Source organism: Coregonus lavaretus, assembly GCF_964263955.1.
Source record: "Coregonus lavaretus genome assembly, chromosome: 5".
Classification (NCBI taxonomy): Eukaryota; Metazoa; Chordata; class Actinopteri; order Salmoniformes; family Salmonidae; genus Coregonus; species Coregonus lavaretus.
In genome coordinates this window covers 12,712,822-12,733,334 of record NC_139992.1, presented here as the reverse complement: position 1 = coordinate 12,733,334, position 20,513 = coordinate 12,712,822, and the positions used below count along the sequence as shown (strand labels likewise).

General features: G+C 43.5%; 1 protein-coding gene across 1 annotated transcript; it reads left to right on the top strand.

Annotated features, from left to right (window-relative positions):
* Window positions 1-6,217: 6,217 nt before the first annotated feature.
* Window positions 6,218-20,513, top strand: LOC311129734 (vesicle-trafficking protein SEC22a-like). The gene is made up of 7 exons (XM_084162151.1): window positions 6,218-6,489; window positions 7,661-7,878; window positions 14,485-14,648; window positions 16,257-16,436; window positions 17,577-17,695; window positions 18,006-18,071; window positions 18,531-20,513. Exons 2-7 carry the CDS (start codon window positions 7,694-7,696, stop codon window positions 18,729-18,731), a joined length of 915 nt encoding a protein of 304 aa, XP_084018277.1. The 5' UTR covers window positions 6,218-6,489; window positions 7,661-7,693; the 3' UTR covers window positions 18,732-20,513.

The window sequence follows — 20,513 nt, the reverse complement described above, 5'->3', positions numbered from 1 at the left end:
CCGATTTTCGTTTGTCAAAATCAGAAACAAAAAGCATAAAACAAGCCGTTTTCCGTTTTTCCATTCTACGTTTTGACTCGGAAATCAAAATAATGAAATGTACACGGACCCTGTTGCTTGGGCTGCCTTCTCCTCAGAACATTTCCCCTTTGGATCTCTAGCAATATTACCAACGACATTGATCCTAAACAAAAACACTGCCTGTGCCTGCGGTGTGGAAAATGAATTGCCTGGAAGACTATTCAATGAACAGAGACATGGGGACAAATTGGTATGAATAACAGAAGTCAAATAAATAAATAGACCCTGAAGGATCTGCTCTATCTGGCGAAATAAAGATTTTCTTGTTTCTTTCAACGCAGTAATCAAAATGATTTACACCCTCAGCTGAAAGATCCATACTCTCATTTTGTTCAGTGCTATAGAGCTGCCAGTCAACCGGCACTTTTTTCTAAGAGTGTAGAACTGCTTCCACCTTTATGTTTGCTGATAGAAATGGGAAAATCATAGTTCTGTGTGCCCATCTCAGAGCTTCATCATGTCAGAACTGAGTGTTCATCGTTAATTACTTCATTCTACACCAGGGGTGTCAAACTCATTTTGCCCCGGTGGATGTATTCGGTCTTCAACGATTCGGTATTCGGTCATTAAACTCCTGAGTGGCGCAGTGGTCTAAGGCACTGCATCGCAGTGCTAACTGTGCCACTAGAGATCCTGGTTCGAATCCAGGCTCTGTCGCAGCCGGCCGCGACCGGGAGATTCATGGGCGGCGCACAATTGGCCCAGCGTCGTCCAGGGTAGGGGAGGGAATGGCCGGCAGGGATGTAGCGCAGTTGATAGAGCATGGCGTTTGCAACGCCAGGGTTGTGGGTTCGATTCCCACGGGGGGCCAGTATATAAAAAAAAAAGTATATATAAAATATGTATTCACTAACTGTAAGTCGCTCTGGATAAGAGTGTCTGCTAAATGACTAAAATGTAATGTAAATGTAACGAGGTCCGGAGGGCCGCGCTGAAAATGGGCTATATTTCCTGGCTGTCAAAATTTGCTAAGAAAAGTCTGCTATCTATCGTGATTGAAATATTCTATGCTCCCTGACTGTCTAGCTTTCATTTCGGTGAGTATTAGCAAGCAGGACATTCAAGAAACTGCAGCCTATGAATGTAGGTCCATTTTCATTTCTATACAGTTTAGATTTGGTTTTAGTTATTTTAAAGTACACTACCGGTCAAACGTTTTAGAACACCTACTCATTGAAGGGTTTTTCTTTATTTATACTATTTTCTACATTGTAGAATAATAGTGAAGACATCAAAACTATGAAATAACACATATGGAATCATGTAGTAACCAAAAAAGTATATTTTATATTTGAGATTCTTCAAATAGCCACCCTTTGCCTTGATGACAGCTTTGCACACTCTTGGCATACTCTCAACCAGCTTCACCTGGAATGCTTTTCCGACAGCCTTGAAGGAGTTTCCACAAATGCTGAGCACTTGTTGGCTGCTTTTCCTTCACTCTGCGGTCCGACTCATCCCAAAACATCTCAATTTGGTTGAGGTCGGGGGATTGTGGAGGCTAGGTCATCTGATGTAGCACTCCATCACTCTCCTTCTTGGTAAAATAGTCCTTACACAGCCTGGAGGTGTGTTGGGTCATTGTCCTGTTGAAAAACAAATGATGGTCCCACTAAGCCCAAACCAGATGGGTTGGCGTATCGCTGCAGAATGCTGTGGAAGCCATGCTGGTTAAGTATGCCTTGAATTCTAAATAAATCACAGACAGTGTCACCAGCAAAGCACCCCCACACCATAACACATCCTCCTACATGCTTTACAGTGGGAAGCACACATGCGGAGATAATCCGTTCACCCATACCGCGTCTCACAAAGACACGGCTGGAACCAAACATTTCCAATTTGGACTCCAGACCAAAGGACAAATTTCCACCGGTCTAATGTCCATTGCTCGTGTTTCTTGGCCCAAGCAGGTATTTTCTTCTTATTGGTGGCCTTTAGTAGTTGTTTCTTTGCAGCAATTCGACCATGAAGGCCTGATTCACACAGTCTCCTCTGAACAGTTGATGTTGAGATGTGAAGCATTTATTTGGGCTGCAATTTCTGAAGCTGGTAACTCTAATGAACTTATCCTCTGCAGCAGAGGCTACTCTGGGTCTTCCATTCCTGTGGCGGTCCTCATGAGAGACAGTTTCATCATAGTGCTTGATGGTTTTTGCGACTGCACTTGAAGAAACTTTCAAAGTACTTGAAATGTTCCGTATTGACTGACCTTCATGTCTTAAAGTAATGATGGACTGTTGTTTCTCTTTGTTTATTTGAGCTGTGCTTGCTATAATATGGACTTGGTCTTTTACCAAATAGGGCTATCTTCTGTATATCACCCCTACCTTGTCACAACACAACTGATTGGCTCAAACACATTAAGAAGGAAAGAAATTCCACAAATTAACTTTTAAGAAGGCACACCTGTTAATTGCAATGCATTCCAGGTGACTACCTCATGAAGCTGGTTGAGAGAATGCCAAGAGTGTGAAAAGCTGTCATCAAGGCAAAGGGTGGCTATTTGAAGAATCTCAACTACAAAATGTATTTTGATTTATTTAACACTTTTTTGGTTACTACTCGATTCCATATGTGTTATTTCATAGTTTTGATGTCTTCACTATTATTCTACAATGTAGAAATTGTAAAAATAAAGAAAAACCCTTCAATGAGTAGGTGTTCTAAAACTTTTGACCGATAATGTATATTAAGTTAATAGTATAATAATAATAATAATACAACTCAAACCATCTGCGCGGGCCATATGTTTGACACCCCTGGTCTACAATATCAATGGGCAAGACTGAAAAAGTGTATTACTATCAATGGGAGAAGCTGAAGTAAATTGATTGTTTTCTTTAGAATAAATGAGTATTCCTCTCAGCTCTCGAAGTGGATTGAAGTGGCTTTCAAATCCATTCACCATGTTGAATGGGTCAGATTTGATCCCAAATTAATCAGTGTTTCTAGTTTATCAACCCTCAGGATATCGCTCCCAGGGGCTCAAAGCCTGCCTAGATAAGGTACACTGATTGATTTACAGTCAAACTGCCCTCATCATTATGTTAAATGAATGTGTCTACAGAAGACTAAGTGGGCTTATGTCTGTAACCTCATTTGGTTAAAGTCTTAGCTCTTGGAAACCAACCCTGGGTGAAACAACATGACACCATTTTCTCAACAACAACAAAGTAAGTGTAAGCTCAATGCTTTTACCACCTGCGATTCAGCTTTACACAATACAGGAGATGGAGAGAGATTGAAATAGAAAGACAGAAAGAGAGGGAGAGAGAGAGCACCAAATCTCTCCGCCTGTCCCTCCCCATTTATTTAGTCTGTGTCAGCGCGCATGACATCATTGCCTCTCTCTCACTTGACAGTCTTTCAGCGCTAAACATTCCCCTGGACCACTGGTCATTCATCAAGTAGTCAGCGCGGCAGACATCCATCATCATCACCATGTAGCTGCAGCACCCACAGCCTGGCCTGCTGGGATCGAGTGAGGGATTCAGGGAGGTCCTTCGATGCTTAAATGTCCCCCTAAGGATCAGTGCACTCTGGGGAGATTGGGTGGGTGTGGTAATGTGGTAATAACGTCATTACACATACACACCACCAGGTGGTGGTGCACTTGAGTACCTATTAGTGTCATTGTTAAGAGTATTGGAATGCACTCCAATACACACGTTGAGTACAGCTGCGAATGCCTGCCTGTTACACCATGCTCTGGGTTAGTAATAAAGTAATCAGTTTATAAAGAACTACTCCATCACTCCTTCCAGTATGAAAATGTATGCACTCACTAACTGTAAGTCGCTCTGGATAAGATCGTCTGCTAAATGACTAAAATTTAAATGTAATGAAGAGTTCCATGGGTTATTACAGTGGGTTTGTTTAAAGTTAGGGAGGGTTGAGAAACTGGTTGAAAAAATAAGTGTTTCGGGTAGGCTTACCATGGCGTGACGTTTTGATAACCATGTAAATTTATCTCGGACAAGGTGACTTTTATCAATATATTCGGCTCTATTTATTCTCAGATCCGAAAATGCTAATTAGTATAAAAGTAGACATCATGCAAGACTGCAAATCCCTGCCAGCTCCTGCTCATCATCTCTAGCTGACACCTTTGCAAACAGGTATTGTGTCAATTTAAAACTTGCACAAGACAGTTCACAGAATTGTCAATTTAAAGAAATTTAGCCAATTTTGTCATAACTAAATTTAGTTAACATTAGATGTTTCTAAAATCCCCTATGGCAAAAATAGGTTTTATGACACAAACTGTGGTACTCTATTAGGGGCCATTTTAATGAAAGGGGAGAGTCAATGAAACCAACCATTGAAGTATGTTGTATCAAATTCGGGGTGTAGCCCCGGTCGGGACTCAAACCCGGGTCCAGCAACTAACTAGCCAAAAGCTGGGCTTTTAATAATTCGAGCACAAAAACTGTAGCTAGTCCATGGTGATTCTCATATGAAATATGCCATGGGCTAAATGCACATAGCACTGATGATGACGTGGGTTTCTGCTCTGCTTGAACCCTGCCTCTGATCAGTGTCACAAGTCACCACATCACCTAGGGTGATTGAGATCCTCCAGTTTTTGACACACACACACCTCCAGTTTCTGACATACACACACAGATACTGTACACTCAGACACACTGGTAAAAAGGTACTGTGGAGTTCTTTAAAGTGGTTTCATTCGTTTTATGAGCAGCCTGGAGTGCTTTCTCTAGTGATGTTCACCTGCCAACTTGCTTCAGGCACCAGCACACTTTCATTTATTTCTGTTGCCCAAAATATACTGCCTTATGTCAAACAGAACCATTTCGCTCAAGCAGTTGCAGGCAGAATAGGCCTACTTTATAATGATTCAAATTATGACCAGAAATTACTTATTTGTAATAGGAGTAATGATTGACGTGAAGACACGGTGGGTCCCCATACACCAGTGTGCAGTGCAACCCTGTTTTACATCACTTCCTGGGATACAGCAGGCCTACTGCTTGCACCTCATTCCAATAGAAGGGCCTACAAATTAGATCTATTCTAGACAGAAATAAACATGTGTGTATATATATATATATATATACACACACACACACAGGCCTCACAACTGCAGACCACGTGTATGGCGTCGTGTGGGCGAGCTTTTTGCCGCTGTCAACATTGTGAACAGAGTGCCCCATGATGGCGGTGGGGTTCTGGTATGGGCAGGCATAAGCTACGGACAATGAACACAATTGCATTTTATCGATGGCAATTTGATGCACAAAAATATTGTGATGAGATCCTGAGGCCCATTTTTTTCAAGGTATCTGTGACCACAGATGCATATCTGTATTCCCAGTCATCTGATATCCATAGATTAGGGCCTCATTTCGTTGGGACATGGGCTATACAAGGTGTGGAAAGCGTTCCACAGGGATGCTGGCCCATGTTGACCCCAATTCTTCCAACAGTTGTGTCAAGTTGGCTGTATGTCCTTTGGGTGGTGGACCATTCTTGATACACACAGTAAACTGTTGAGCGTGAAAAACCCAGCAGCAGTGCGGTTCTTGACACAAACCGGTGCGCCTGGCAACTCAATATTAAGGTGTTCTTAATGTTTTGTACACTCAGTGTGTGTGTGTGTATGTATGTATGTGTATATATATATATATATACAACATTTTAAAAAGCCAGTCCTTTCAACCAACCTAATATATATGTGTATCTGGCTAATGTTGTTATTGAATTAAAGCCATATTATTTTCCAATATGCTGTGGTATCCATGATAATCCATCCATTCATTTCTTGCTGGTGTCAAGGTGGTGCTGATGAGAATGCATACATGCTTTGCAGGTTAGCGTTTTTTGTCATGAGTCTTGTTCTGGAGGCAGCTCCGTAGCGTGGTCACTAGCTGGCACAGCCACAAAGTCATTCAATCTTATTTTAAACCTAACCTTAACCACACTGCTAACCCTAATGCCTAACCTTAAAATTAAGACCAAAAATACAAATTTTAGTTGTCATGAATTTTTACAATATAGGCTACTTTGACTTTGCAACTGGACAATCTAGCAGAAATCTCTCAGTGCTGCCTCCAGGACAAGACTGATCCCAATAAATGTCAATCTGCGCACGCATCAAGTTGGCACTACCCATAATGCACAGGGAACCGTACAGTCCAAACACTTAAACATTTCTTACCGCGTTCATGTCCTAGTCGGAACTACAAAATTCAGAAATGTCCGACTAGCTAACTGGTTGAACGCGACACGTGTACAACTAACCTGTTAGCAAGTCGGAAGTTTTCTAGTTCCGACTAGCAGTGAACGCGGCATCTGTCCTGAGTGTACCGTAGCGCCACAACAGAATGTAGACCAATGAAAACGGTGCCCGGTGATGCTACGTTACAATAAATAAACGACTTCGCGGTGAGTGTTGCATTGGCACATGTGTCTGTTCAGGTTAGCTTGTAAAATAACAATTCATGTTCTATGTTTGGAAGGCCATGCTAGCTAACGTTAGCTTTGCTCTTGATAGCTAGTTAATGTTAGCTAGCCTAGTGTGCAGTAGCTTACTAACGTTACCATCCAGCTAACTGACAGCGCGTAACGTTAGCTAGGACTAGGAGAGAACAGAAGGGCGTATTTGAGTAGCTAGCTAGGAAGCTGGCTCCTTTTTAATTGATATTATGCGACAGGGATAAAGCTAGCTAGACATTTTCTATTTTAATAACTGAATAGTCCTGCTATTAAGTAACGTAACGTTAAGCTAGCCAGCTAGCTATGTGGCTAGCTAGTTAGCAAGCATCACTAACTATCACATTTTGCATAATCCTCAACGGATTTTGCCAGTATTCTGCTGCACAACCTAGCTAGTTTTAGCTATCTCCCTGTCCGGTGTTGCTGAGCTAGCAATGCCCTGACCATCGCGTATGCATGCACCATATCCTGGTAAACAATGAAAAAAATGCAGGCTCACTCAAGACAAATGTAGCATTAGCCAGTTAGCTTTCTAGCCAGGGGCTTGGAGAGGGCACAGTTTTCGCGAGGCGTAAAGTTAGCTAACTAGACCAAGATGTACTCTTACGGAGTCTACCTTTACTCCTTAACCATATAAAGATGTCTATTAATTTAACCTTTTGTTTTTTGAAAATTATTTCTCGCTGATATGAAAGGTAAGGAGGTCCTTATGCTTCCAAAACCAATGCGTGTTAATGTTCAGACCGAGCGTCGGGGCTCTTAACAAAACTCCCCTGTACAGAAGACGCCTTCTTCCAATGACTCTTATGTGTAATTAAATGGAACTGGGGTTCATGATCAAGGCCTAGTTATTAGCAGTTCTTCAAAGTGCTATCCAAGGTACCGAACCGTGGCAGACACAGGAGAGTCACGCACTAACTTCAGTTGTACCATTTATTATGATCTATTCTAGTGTTACCCAAGACTTCCCAAATGGTGTGAATGAGAGATAGCTATGGTAATATTGGTATGTTGCCAGGCTATGCCGGCAATTCAGTGAAACTAGGCCTATTTTATCAGAATTCACAATCTTCATGCCCTTGGATCTGTGAACATGCTCCCTTTTCCCTCTGTTTTGTAGGTGTCCAGTGAGAGTGCGTGTAGAGCTAGCTGTATGATGTCAATGGTCTTGTTTGCCTCTGTGGTGCGGGTGGTGGACGGTCTACCCCTGTCTGCCTCCACAGACTATGAGCAGGACAAAGGCCTTCAGGAAACCAAGAAGCAAGTCAAAGCACTGTCCAAGAAACTCAGCCAGTTCCCTGACCGGTGCACTCTGAAGGCTGGACAGTACAATATCAAGTAAGTTGCAAGTCAGGCTTAATGGGATACTTCGGGAAGTTGCTAACTAGTGCTAGGGCAACTGCTAATTAGCGTTAGCGCAATGACTGAAAGTCTATGGGTATCTGCTAGCATGCTAAGTATAATTTTAACTGTGAATCATAAAGGGTGTTATAGGGTTTTCCATGTATGTTTTGAGGTTGGACACCGATTGGTGTCACCTCCTTAGTCAGTATGTGTTACACCTGTGCTGGTTGCCATCTCATTAGTGGGAAGGTGTTTCACCTGTGCTGGTCCAGGTTCTATTTAAGAGTGGCTGGTCCAGTGCTCCAGTTGTCTTAAGAGATGGAGGGTTAACACCTTTAGTTGGCGCTCCCTATTTTGATTTCTAGACAAACTATCCTTTATCTGATTTTGTTTTGCTTCACCTTTTTGGTTTGCTTCCTGCCTTTAAGTTTGGTGTGGGTTTTTCTTTTGGCTTGCCTCTTAGGAACATTTTGTGGGTGCTCATGGTGGGTGTCTTGTAGGTCCCAGTTGTTGTTGCTATGTAACTTTCAGTGGACACCCCCATGAGTGTCTTAGAACCCCTCCTAAAACCCCACCTGTTTTGGTTGTTGTCAGTGACTCTTTGTTAGCTCCCCTTTTTGTTTGAGTGACTTTTTGGGGGGGGTTCTTGCTGGGGAATGTAACAAGGGGTATTACCAGATATATTTGATATAAACCCTTCTAACAGACTGGTATTACCACCACCCAAAGTTGCTAGCAGTTCTCTATAGTATAATTTTGCTTTGAATGACGGTGTTATCATTGTCTAGGTCTGTGGAGGTCATAACATTTTATTAGCTGGTTATTGTCATGCAAAAGTTGTCCGGTCTCACGGTAATTGACCGTTAATTAACATAAACACGTTTACCATCTGCACGCATACATGAGCTTTTAGAACAGCTACATTTAAAACCGTATCATAAATCAATTTTATGTACACCATCACAATAAATCCATTATTTATTGTAGGCAGGTCTAAAGAAACATGATATGAAGAAAATGTATTTCAGAAGAACATAATGAGTTGGCCTGTATGTTATCTGGCTATGTGCCATGCCTAGGCTGCAGGCTTGTTTATTTAGCAGACAAGATATGATTATCTGTGCCATAATTTTATAGTAAGAAGAATATAATTGAACTTAGCTGTATAAAATAGAAAGGAGATTTTTCCCATTCCCAAGTGCACATATGAAGTGGCTGTGTTGAGCGTAAAAGTGATCTTTTGAAACAGTCTTTTACGCTAGATTTAGTTATTTGGCAACTTTAGTTGTAAATTATACATACCTTAGAATGTCTTTAGAAATCAAAACATATATGGGCTGCATGCAACTATAGGCTATTGATGATTTGAGAAAGTCGCAAAAAAAAAAAGCTTGCGCACTGTTCCTTGCTTCAGGCTGCACAGCTGTTCTCTCATCAAGTGATCATATTTTCACCCATCAGACTATTCTCAATTTAATCTTGTCTTTACTAATATGTAAAATTAGTTTTGATTTAGAATGGCCCATTATCAAATGGGCAGGAGTGGTCTAAGGCACTGCATCGCAGTGCTATCTGTGCCACTAGAGATCCTGGTTCGAATCCAGGCTCTGTCGTAGCTGGCCGTGACCGGGAGACCCATGGGGCGGCGCACAATTGGCCCAGCGTCGTCCAGGGTAGGGGAGGGAATGGCCAGCAGGGATGTAGCTCTGTTGGTAGAGCATGATGTTTGCAATGCCAGGGTTGTGGGTTCGATTCCCACGGGGGGCCAGTATGAAAAAAATATAATGAAAAAAATGTATGCACTCACTAACTGTAAGTCGCTCTGGATAAGAGCGTCTGCTAAATGACTAAAAATGTAAATGTAAAAAAATGAAAAGACATGTCGTCCGTATGCACTCAAATAGCGAATGGAGGCCGCTTGTTTTCCCGCCGGTCCGTTTTTCAATGATGCTGCGTAGACTAGTTCGTTTTTATAGCGGAGCATGTGCTTAATATGAGCAGCTGAGAAATAAATATAAGAACACTTATTTCACTCCACGCATCAACCACTGTTTGAGGAGCATGCATGCTCTCGCTGCGCGACAGTTGATATTCCGCCCAAACTCTATGCCATGGGCTCTCCAACCCTGTTCCTGCTGCTACCCAGTGCTTAATTTACATTTACGTCATTTAGCAGACGCTCTTATCCAGAGCGACTTACATTATTATTTTCATACCCCCTGTGGGAATCGAACCCACAACCCTGGCGTTGCAAACGCCATGCTCTATCAACTGAGCTACATCCCTGCCGGCCATTCCCTCCCCTACCCTGGACGACGCTGGGCCAATTGCGCGCCGCCCCATGGGTCTCCCGGTCACGGCCGGCTACGACAGAGCCTGGATTCGAACCAGGATCTCTAGTGGCACAGCTAGCACTGCGATGCAGTGCCTTAGACCACTGCGCCACTCAGGAGATTAATTTGGGAAACCAAGTGAAATCTGCAATGAAACCAATCAATCAATCAATCAATTTTATTTTATATAGCCCTTCTTACATCAGCTAATATCTCGAAGTGCTGTACAGAAACCCAGCCTAAAACCCCAAACAGCTAGTAATGCAGGTGTAGAAGCACGGTGGCTAGGAAAAACTCCCTAGAAAGGCAAAACCTAGGAAGAAACCTAGAGAGGAACCAGGCTATGAGGGGTGGCCAGTCCTCTTCTGGCTGTGCCGGGTGGAGATTATAACAGAACCATGCCAAGATGTTCAAAAATGTTCATAAGTGACAAGCATGGTCAAATAATAATCAGGAATAAATCTCAGTTGGCTTTTCATAGCCGATCATTAGAGTTTAAAACAGCAGGTCTGGGACAGGTAGGGGTTCCATAACCGCAGGCAGAACAGTTTAAACTGGAATAGCAGCAAGGCCAGGCGGACTGGGGATAGCAAGGAGTCACCACGGCCGGTAGTCCCGACGTATGGTCCTAGGGCTCAGGTCTCTCAGTTGGCTTTTCATAGCCGATCATTTAGAGTTGAAAACAGCAGGTCTGGGACAGGTAGGGGTTTCGTAGCCGCAGGCAGAACAGTTGAAACTGGAATAGCAGCAAGGCCAGGCGGACTGGGGGCAGCAGGGTGTCATCATGCCCGGTAGTCCTGACGTATGGTCCTAGGGCTCAGGTTCTCAGAGAGAAAGAGAGAACGAGAGAATTAGAGAGAGCATACTTAAATTCACACAGGACACTGGATAAGACAGGAGAAGTACTCCAGGTATAACCAACTAACCCCAGCCCCCCGACACATAAACTACTGCAGCATAAATACTGGAGGCTGAGACAGGAGCGGTCCGGAGACACTGTGGCCCCATCCGAAGAAACCCCCGGACAGGGCCAAACAGGAAGGATATAACCCCACCCACTCCGCCAAAGCACAGCCCCCGCACCACTAGAGGGATATCCCCAACCACCAACTTACAATCCTGAGACAAGGCCGAGTATAGCCCACAGAGGTCTCCACCACAGCACAAACCAAGGGGGGGGGGGGCGCCAACCCAGACAGGAAGATCACGTCAGTAACTCAACCCACTCAAGTGACGCACCCCTCCCAGGGACGGCATGAAAGAGCACCAGCAGGCCAGTGACTCAGCCCCTGCAACAGGGTTAGAGGCAGAGAACCCCAGTGGAGAGGGGAACCGGCCTGGCAGAGACAGCAAGGGCTGTTCGTTGCTCCAGCCTTTCCGTTCACCTTCACACTCCTGGGCCAGACTACACTCAATCATATGACCTACTGAAGAGATAAGTCTTCAGTAAAGACTTAAAGGTTGAGACCGAGTCTGCGTCTCTCACATGGGTAGGCAGACTGTTCCATAAAAATGGAGATCTATAGGAGAAAGCCCTGCCTCCCGCTGTTTGCTTAGAAATTCTAGGGACAATTAGGAGGCCTGCGTCTTGTGACCGTAGCGTACGTATTGGTATGTACGGCAGGACCAACTCGGAAAGATAGGTAGGAGCAAGCCCATGTAACGCTTTATAGGTTAACAGTAAAACCTTGAAATCAGCCCTTGCCTTAACAGGAAGCCAGTGTAGGGAAGCTAGCACTGGAGTAATATGATCAAATTTCTTGGTTCTAGTCAGGATTCTAGCAGCCGTATTTAGCACTAACTGAAGTTTATTTAGTGCTTTATCCGGGTAGCCGGAAAATAGAGCATTGCAGTAGTCTAATCTAGAAGTAACAAATGCATGGATTAATTTTTCTGCATCATTTTTGGACAGAAAATTTCTGATTTTTGCAATGTTACGTAGATGGAAAAAAGCTGTCCTTGAAACAGTCTTGATATGTTCGTCAAAAGAGAGATCAGGGTCAAGAGTAACGCCTAGGTCCTTCACAGTTTTATTTGAGACGACTTTACAACCATCAAGATGAATTGTCAGATTTAACAGAAGATCTCTTTGTTTCTTGGGACCTAGAACAAGCATCTCTGTTTTGTCCGAGTTTAAAAGTAAAACGTTTTCAGCCATCCACTTCCTTATGTCTGAAACACAGGCTTCTAGCGAGGGCAATTTTGGGGCTTCACCATGCTTCATTGAAATGTACAGCTGTGTGTCATCCGCATAGCAGTGAAAGTTAACATTATGTTTTCGAATAACATCCCCAAGAGGTAAAATATATAGTGAAAACAATAGTGGTCCTAAAACGGAACCTTGAGGAACAATAGTGGTCCTAAAACGGAACCTTGAGGAATATTTCACTAAACTGTTGACAGCCCCTCTGCGTGCTCGAGAAAGGAATAAAGGAGAGAGAGGAGGAGATGGAAACAAACAGTGGTGAGATTCTGTATAGCTAAAGGTAGTGTCACCCAATGAATTATTAAAATATAAAAAGTGCCCTATTACTAGGCTTATCAAATATAAATTCACTATAATTGTAGGCTAACTGTAAGCCACCCTGCTCAATCAATGAACCAACAGCATCGCCTATGGCTATACGTTCTCTCCCAGACTCGTGCATATACATTTTGGAGCGTAGCATAAGGTAACCAGTCCATCCAGTATGCATAATAATACAGTCTACATTCAAAGCCTATTACTAAAATGTGTCACATTCTTTTAGTGTAGGCTAGACTAATTATGTACCAAAGACATCTTAAATCAGTAAAAAAAATTCTGGGTGTAATATGCTATAGGCTATGTATTGTATAAAGGCACAATCATAATTGTTTTTTTTGCGGACTTGGGCTCTAATATGCATATGAAGGTTTTGAATTAATCATCACCTTTGAAAGTGCGGTCCATTTCGTTGTTAGACTTTGAAACAACATCCACAACAACTACATTTTATACTCAGTTTAAACAAAGTATACTTTATTTGTTTTTTGAAGAAGTCTGTTAAAGCTCTGTCCCATAATAATTCCCCTAATATGAGTTTCGTGACAGTTTGGTCAATTACAATTGTCGGGCTATTTGAAGAAACACAACTGCGGCATTACAAAATGCCTCTGTTCACATGGACGTGGGTTATTAGCCACTTGGTCCCGTTAATGCCGCGTTCAAAAGCGCCGACCTCCAAGCATTTTTCGATCGGACAAAAGAAAGAGTGCCGACTTGGAAAAATCGTTTTGTACGGTCATCCAACTCAGAATTCCAACTCAGAGACTCGGTAATCATCCTAGAACTCTTACTTTCCGACCTGAAGATCGCTGACCTCACAATTTGAACTTGTTCTTTACCCAGAGTTCCCAGTTGTCTTGAAAGCACCATTAGACAACAGATATTGGCTTGAATGAGAAGTGTATGTGTGTGTGCGCGCACATTCCTCCCTCCAGCAGCAGGGTTGGTTGGCCATTCACTCTACGGTCTGAAGCCTCATTTGATATCTTGAGGTCCTTTAATCAAGGCCCAACATTGCCTCACTGTGAAGGAAAGAGACGGAGGACGTGCCAGACAGCATTTAAATCACTGGGTAATCTAATTGAAAGATTTAAAGATCCGTTTGGGCAATGCTTAACTCAGATGTATTGGACCTTCGAGGGGCTCTGCTCCGCTGCGCTCCAGTTGGGTGGGTGCTATGATTTTGGTCCCTCCCTCCCTGGCACTCTCCAAACGACCGTTATTCAGCACCCAAACTTCATAAGCTGAGAGAAAGAGAGAGCTAGAGCGAGCTAGCAATTCCCCCTCCCCTTTTAATGCCTGTTGGGTGTGAGCCATGTTTGTTTAATCTTTCTGAATATCTTAATACAGAGAGACAGATACTGGCATCTTAGCACACTGCTAACAAGCCTTCAAGCCACCTGTTATGTTAACATTTCTGTGATTTATTGATGGATTGGTTGGAAACACCTCTGTGGCGAGGTTCCTTTTTTGTGTAATAGCTTAGAGATGGTAATTCTTGGTAATCTTCCATAGCTATTCTAATGCCAGTTGTTTTGTTAGAGATATCTCCATGACGATGTAGATGGATACACACAAATTGAATTTTGATCCTGAATAACATATGCAGGGACATCTCTTGGTTTTGTTTATGAATACTACTGAACTTACTGTGCTTCCCACTGTTCAGCATTGTAATTGCAGGAAATAATAGTCCTCCAATATAATCTTGCTCTCTCTCTCTCTGTGTGTGTGTGTCAGTTTCACCTGCTGCCTGGGTGTGGGTTATCTGATGGTTTGTACAGAGAACTACCCCAACGTCCTGGCCTTCTGTTTCCTGGATGAGCTGCAGAGGGAGTTTATCGTCACGTACGACGCCAAGCGCGTCAACAGCGCTGTGAGGCCTTACTCCTTCATCGAGTTGGGTGAGTCTCTCCTTTGTTTTCCCAACAAACCCATGCATTGCCTTACTTTCGGAACAAAGGGTTTCCCTTAGCCTGGTCCCAGATCTGTTTGTGCATTCCTGCCTACTCCTGTCATGGCAATGACAGTAGTGTTGGCAAGACTGCACAAACCGATCTGGGACCAAATTTTATTGGTCACATGCGCCGAATACAACAGGTGCAGACATTACAGTGAAATGCTTACTTACAGCCCTTAACCAACAGTGCATTTATTTTTAACAAAAAAAGTAAAAATAAAACAACAACAAAAAAAGTGTTGAGAAAAAAAAGAGCAGAAATAAAATAAAATAACAGTAGGGAGGCTATATATACAGGGGGGTACCGTTGCAGAGTCAATGTGCGGGGGCACCGGCTAGTTGAGGTAGTTGAGGTAATATGTACATGTGGGTAGAGTTAAAGTGACTATGCATAAATAATTAACAGAGTAGCAGCAGCGTAAAAAGGATGGGGTGGGGGGGCAGTGCAAATAGTCCGGGTAGCCATGATTGGCTGTTCAGGAGTCTTATGGCTTGGGGGTAGAAGCTGTTGAGAAGTCTTTTGGACCTAGACTTGGCACTCCGGTACCGCTTGCCGTGCGGTAGCAGAGAGAACAGTCTATGACTAGGGTGGCTGGAGTCTTTGACAATTTTGAGGGCCTTCCTCTGACACCGCCTGGTATAGAGGTCCTGGATGGCAGGAAGCTTGGCCCCAGTGATGTACTGGGCCGTACGCATTACCCTCTGTAGTGCCTTGCGGTCGGAGGCCAAGCAGTTGCCATACCAGGCGGTGATGCAACCAGTCAGGATGCTCTCGATGGTGCAGCTGTAGAATTTTTTGAGGATCTGAGGACCCATGCCAAATCTTTTCAGTCTCCTGAGGGGGAATAGGCTTTGACGTGCCCTCTTCACGACTGTCTTGGTGTGTTTGGACCATGATAGTTCGTTGGTGATGTGGACACCAAGGAACTTGAAGCTCTCAACCTGTTCTACTACAGCCCTGTCGATGAGAATGGGGACGTGCTCAGTCCTCTTTTTTTTCCTGTAGTCCACAATCATCTCCTTTGTCTTGGTCACGTTGAGGGAGAGGTTGTTGTCCTGGCACCACACGGCCAGGTCTCTGACCTCCTCCCTATAGGCTGTCTCATCGTTGTCGGTGATCAGGCCTACCACTGTTGTGTCGTCGGCAAACTTAATGATGGTGTTGGAGTCGTGCCTGGCCATGCAGTCATGGGTGAACAGAGAGTACAGGAGGGGACTGAGCACGCACCCCTGAGGGGCCCCCGTGTTGAGGATCAGTGTGGCAGATGTGTTGTGGACAGGGAGCGGACCAGGCTAAGTTTCCCTGGTTTGAAGCTTTCAAATATATATTATATTATATTATATTATATTATATTCCATTTAACAGACACTATTATTTTTACGTATGGGTGGTCCCGGGAATCGAACCCATTATCCTGCTGAAACACTTTGATAGAGCATGTTTATACTGTACCAGCGGTACTGTTCTTCTACATATTATTTGTAGGTTGTATTTTCATGATACGTTTCTCTATTCTCGCACCCTTCATACTTGTGTTGCTGCCCCTTCCAGACAACTTCATCCAGAAGACGAAGCAGCGCTTCAACAGTCCCCGCTCCCTGTCCACTAAGATCAACCTGGCTGACATGCAAACAGAGATCAAGCTTCGACCGCCCTACCAGCTGTCCCCTGAGGAACTAGGATCCATCAACGGCTTCTCTTACCACACCCCCTCCAAGTACAAGGGCATAGGTAGGTACCACACATACACACAAACACACACAGGACAGGGCATTAAAAGATTGGGTTGCGATAGTTTCTCACAAAAAACCTGTACCGCTCTACAGGGTTTTTAACTAACCTTCTTTTTAGTGCCTGCAACTGTAGTTCCAGTTGAGTTGTCTGTTACACAGCTTTGTCTTATCTTTCACATTCAGCCATACATTGAGAAACTCATAGAGTAGTTTATGCACATTGAGGTGTTTTTCAAAGTGCCTACCTGCCTTTTGTGTTTTTACGCACAGTAAACGTATAAGGCTCTTTACGTAAGCTTTAACATGATCACTTAACCGTGTACTGAATTACATTGATTTTATTTGCATTCCATCCACCTCATTCTAATCCTCTTTTCCCGTTAACCTTTACTGTAGGCATCTCCCTTTGTCACGTTAGCATGTTTTAAAATGCCTTCCATCCATTCCATACCGCATGGACAGCTTGGTTGGGAACGTATTTGGAACAGAGACTTGTTATTCACTTGAAAGCCCTATAGGGGCAGCTCTCTGAAGGACAGCTTGGCCTGCAGCTGTCGTGGGTGTGGCCCTTCCATCAGTGATCCCTGACTGAGACAGGCCCATCATAAAGCCCCCTGCCACTCCTGACGCTGTGGATCAGCTACCTCTCTGTTGGTACCTTCACACCTCAGTAACCCCAGCTGTGATTCTGCCCTGGGTCACCACAGCTCCTCTGTCTCCCTCAAGAACCACTGCATTCATATTTTCCTGTCACTCGCTGTGGATTTGGGAAGGGTAGGAGGGATGATCATCAAAACATTGTCATTTTGGGATTTAGTCAGTGGTTTTTCTTCAGATGTTAGGATAATTCTAAGATTGCACATGATGGTATAGTGGTTTACCATTTCTATTCTCTGAACCTAATCCTGCTCTATGTAGCTATTTTTCATATTTATATGAATTTAGTCGCAAGAGACTACTTTACGCCCTACCTTAGGTCAAGGCAGCCTCTGGTGCGGAGTCTGTATTGTGATTGTGATGTCCTTCAGAATCACAACGTAGCTGTTTATCTCACCCAGTAGAGTCTCAGAATGTGTCTATGGCTCATTGACCAGGTCATTTCTGCTGGTTCTTAACAGCTCCGTTTCTCTCCTCCCAGCTCCCAGCCAGCAGCTTGATCCTGTGACTCTACCTGGCATCGTATCCTGTGTGCTGAGCATCCTCTGTGGAGGCCTCAATCTACTCCGAGGGGTTCATGCTATAGAGAGCACCATACAGGTATAGCCAGAGAGATACATTACATTGTTCTATTTAATTCAGTGGGAAAGACTAGCTGAACACCTGTAGCTATACCTAATCCAAGCCTTTTCATATGAACCATTTGTAACACCTGTATTTATCTTAGTGGGTATGCTTATTATTGCTTTTCAGAGGCTATTTTTGTCCAATGCTTTTGTTGGCTTTCTTGTCGTGCCAGTTTCACCAAGCCTTGTTTTAAGTCTACCTACTTGCTGTACATTCATCATTTATTAACCTCGCAATTTTTTCTTCTCTCCCTCATCTTCCTCCCCCGTTGGTCCACCGGCAGAATGACGACGAAGACTTGAATTACGTGATTGCCTTTTTCCTGGGCACAGCAGCCTGTCTGTATCAGGTAAGTGATAGCTAGTAAGAGCAAGATCTGCCTGCTTGTCTCTGTCTGGCTGACACTGTGGTGAGTGAGTGACTAACAACCCTGCACTTTGCATCACAGGGGGTGTTAATGTACCAATATAGTCCAGCTACAGTTTACACATAATTGTACTTCAAGTATCTTTGGGTACATTGAAAAGTGCAAATAATATGTATTATAATTTATGTTGCCGTATAGGGCTTTTATTTTATTGCTGGTAGTTGATTTAAGCTTGCACTAAATAATTGGGGCATCCTTGAATAAAGATCAAATATTGGACATGGTTTGAAAGCAAAGAAAGATTGGTGTCCTGCAAGGGATTTTCAATACAATGAAGTAGCTCTATTGTTCTCACAGAAGTTGACTCATCTCTGTTTCCTGGTCTCTCTTTCTGTCTTTCACTCCGTCTCTCCCTTTCTCTCTCTCTCTCCCTCTTTTAAGTGTTCCCTGTTTGCGTACTTCTCTGTGTGGAGGAACAGTAAGTCGTTCCTGGCCTTCGCCCTGATCTGTCTGTCCAACATGTACCTGTATGAACTGAGGAACGTGTGGCAGATCCTCTTCCACGTGACTGTAGGGGCCTTCATGACACTACAGATCAGACTGAGGCAGCCGCAGGGCAAAGCTCCGGACTACAACGTCTGACAAAAACTACAACCACGAGACTTGCAATCAAATAACAACAAGAAATAAACATAAACAACTTCAATGTCTGACAAAACCCCACAAAGATACTAATTTACAACCAACCACCAACAACAACAACCATGTCTAAGGCTGCGGAGAAAAGAGGCGACTCCGCTCCTGCGTTCTTTATCATGTTGCTTCCCCGCCACAGCCCAGACTCTCCCTGGCCCTGCCTCAATCCCATTGGATGCTGAGCTCACTCTAGCATGGCCTCAAAATGATGCGGCCCAATAGGATTAATGGGCGGTGCCACTACAGCCAAATTATTAGTTAACTGGCTAATAATCTCATATGAATATGTTTGGGGTAATATCAGGAGTCTGAACAGGGTTTTCTGACTTAAATTGAAAATCTGGCATCACAGACATGTATAATTTTTTATTTTAGTAATTTAGCAGACGCTCTTATCCAGAGCGACTTACAGGAGCAGTTAGTGTTAAGTGCCTTGCTAAAGGGCATATCGACAGATTTTTCACCTAGTCGGCTCGGGGATTCAAACCAGCGACATTTCTGTTACTGGCCCAACGCTCTTAACCGCTAGGCTACCTGCCACCCCAGTATCATATGTTAAGACCATTTTTGTAGTTAGCAATTTTTTTTACAAATCTCTTTGTTAGTAAAGATTTGTTTTATTGATTATAATGATAATTTATTCAAAATAATGTGTATGATTATGGCAAACCTGTTACTTCCATGTACTGCTGTACTTTGTTGCAGGCTACATGAATATGCTATTGCTCGAAAGCTGAGTTGGGCATGGCATATGTAATGTGGTGGTGGTATCCCACTGTTTTCAGCACTGGGAGGCCAACCTTGTCAACTCAGTATCATCTGCCAGACCCCCTGGTGCCGTGGTGGTAACAGCAGCCATTGCTGGAGAGGGTTTCATTTACCTGTGAGCCGTCTGCCATCCCAATGTTTCAGGGTATTACTCTATAGGCCAGAGCATGGGAGGAGCTAGACTAGTTACTTATATTGTAGCAGAAATGGTTACTTCCAAAAATACTCAATGCATTTATTTTATTTTGGATTATATTGCAGAAATGTTTGACGTGTCCTCAGTAATTTCTGCTTCTGACAATGTCAGTAAACTTCCTAGAAACATTATGTTAATTTAATGATGAGGTAGGGGTTTGTGCCAACAGTGTTATATTTTTTTGGGGGGGGAGGGGCATATCCATGGTCAGTGTCAGTCAGACTAGAGATAGTCATTGCATGAGTGGAGAGTATAAACATGGAACCAAGTATTATAAACATCTGTCAACTAACTACATGTATATCTGGGGATTATTGCACTGATCCAACCCTTAAGATTTCTCATCAACAATGGCCAACGTGTTACTATTAGCCTGTTCATCTTAGCAGACAGTGGTACTCGACCTTTGTGACCTAAGTTTGCCTCCAGTATGACATCTAGGTCCTAAATGTTTTATTTGATGTTGGCTGTTTCCAAGGATGCAACTTTCACTGCGGACGGGGGGGACATGTTTCTTTGTCCCCCCCAGTTTTATCATTGGAATGTGACACAAAACAAGGCAATGGTGTGCTTTAGCACCATGCGGATGCCTCCGAGCAGTCGGGAGGCTGTTTGGAGTGTTTATCCGACTGGATAAAAAAATATATTATGTGACCCCCCCCCACTTCTAAAACCAAAGTTGCGCCCCTGGCTGTTTGTAATGATGTACTTCTGCAATCCATGTAATGTAACTAAATATACAACATTAAACAGATCCTAATTTT

Bases quoted from the DNA above. Each gene is read 5' to 3' on its own strand.
- LOC311129734 (XM_084162151.1), top strand. From the start codon at position 7,694: ATGATGTCAATGGTCTTGTTTGCCTCTGTGGTGCGGGTGGTGGACGGT. The intron at 7,879-14,484 runs GTAAGTTGCAAG...TGTGTGTGTCAG, and splicing joins GCTGGACAGTACAATATCAA to TTTCACCTGCTGCCTGGGTG. The intron at 16,437-17,576 runs GTAGGTACCACA...CTCTCCTCCCAG, and splicing joins CTCCAAGTACAAGGGCATAG to CTCCCAGCCAGCAGCTTGAT.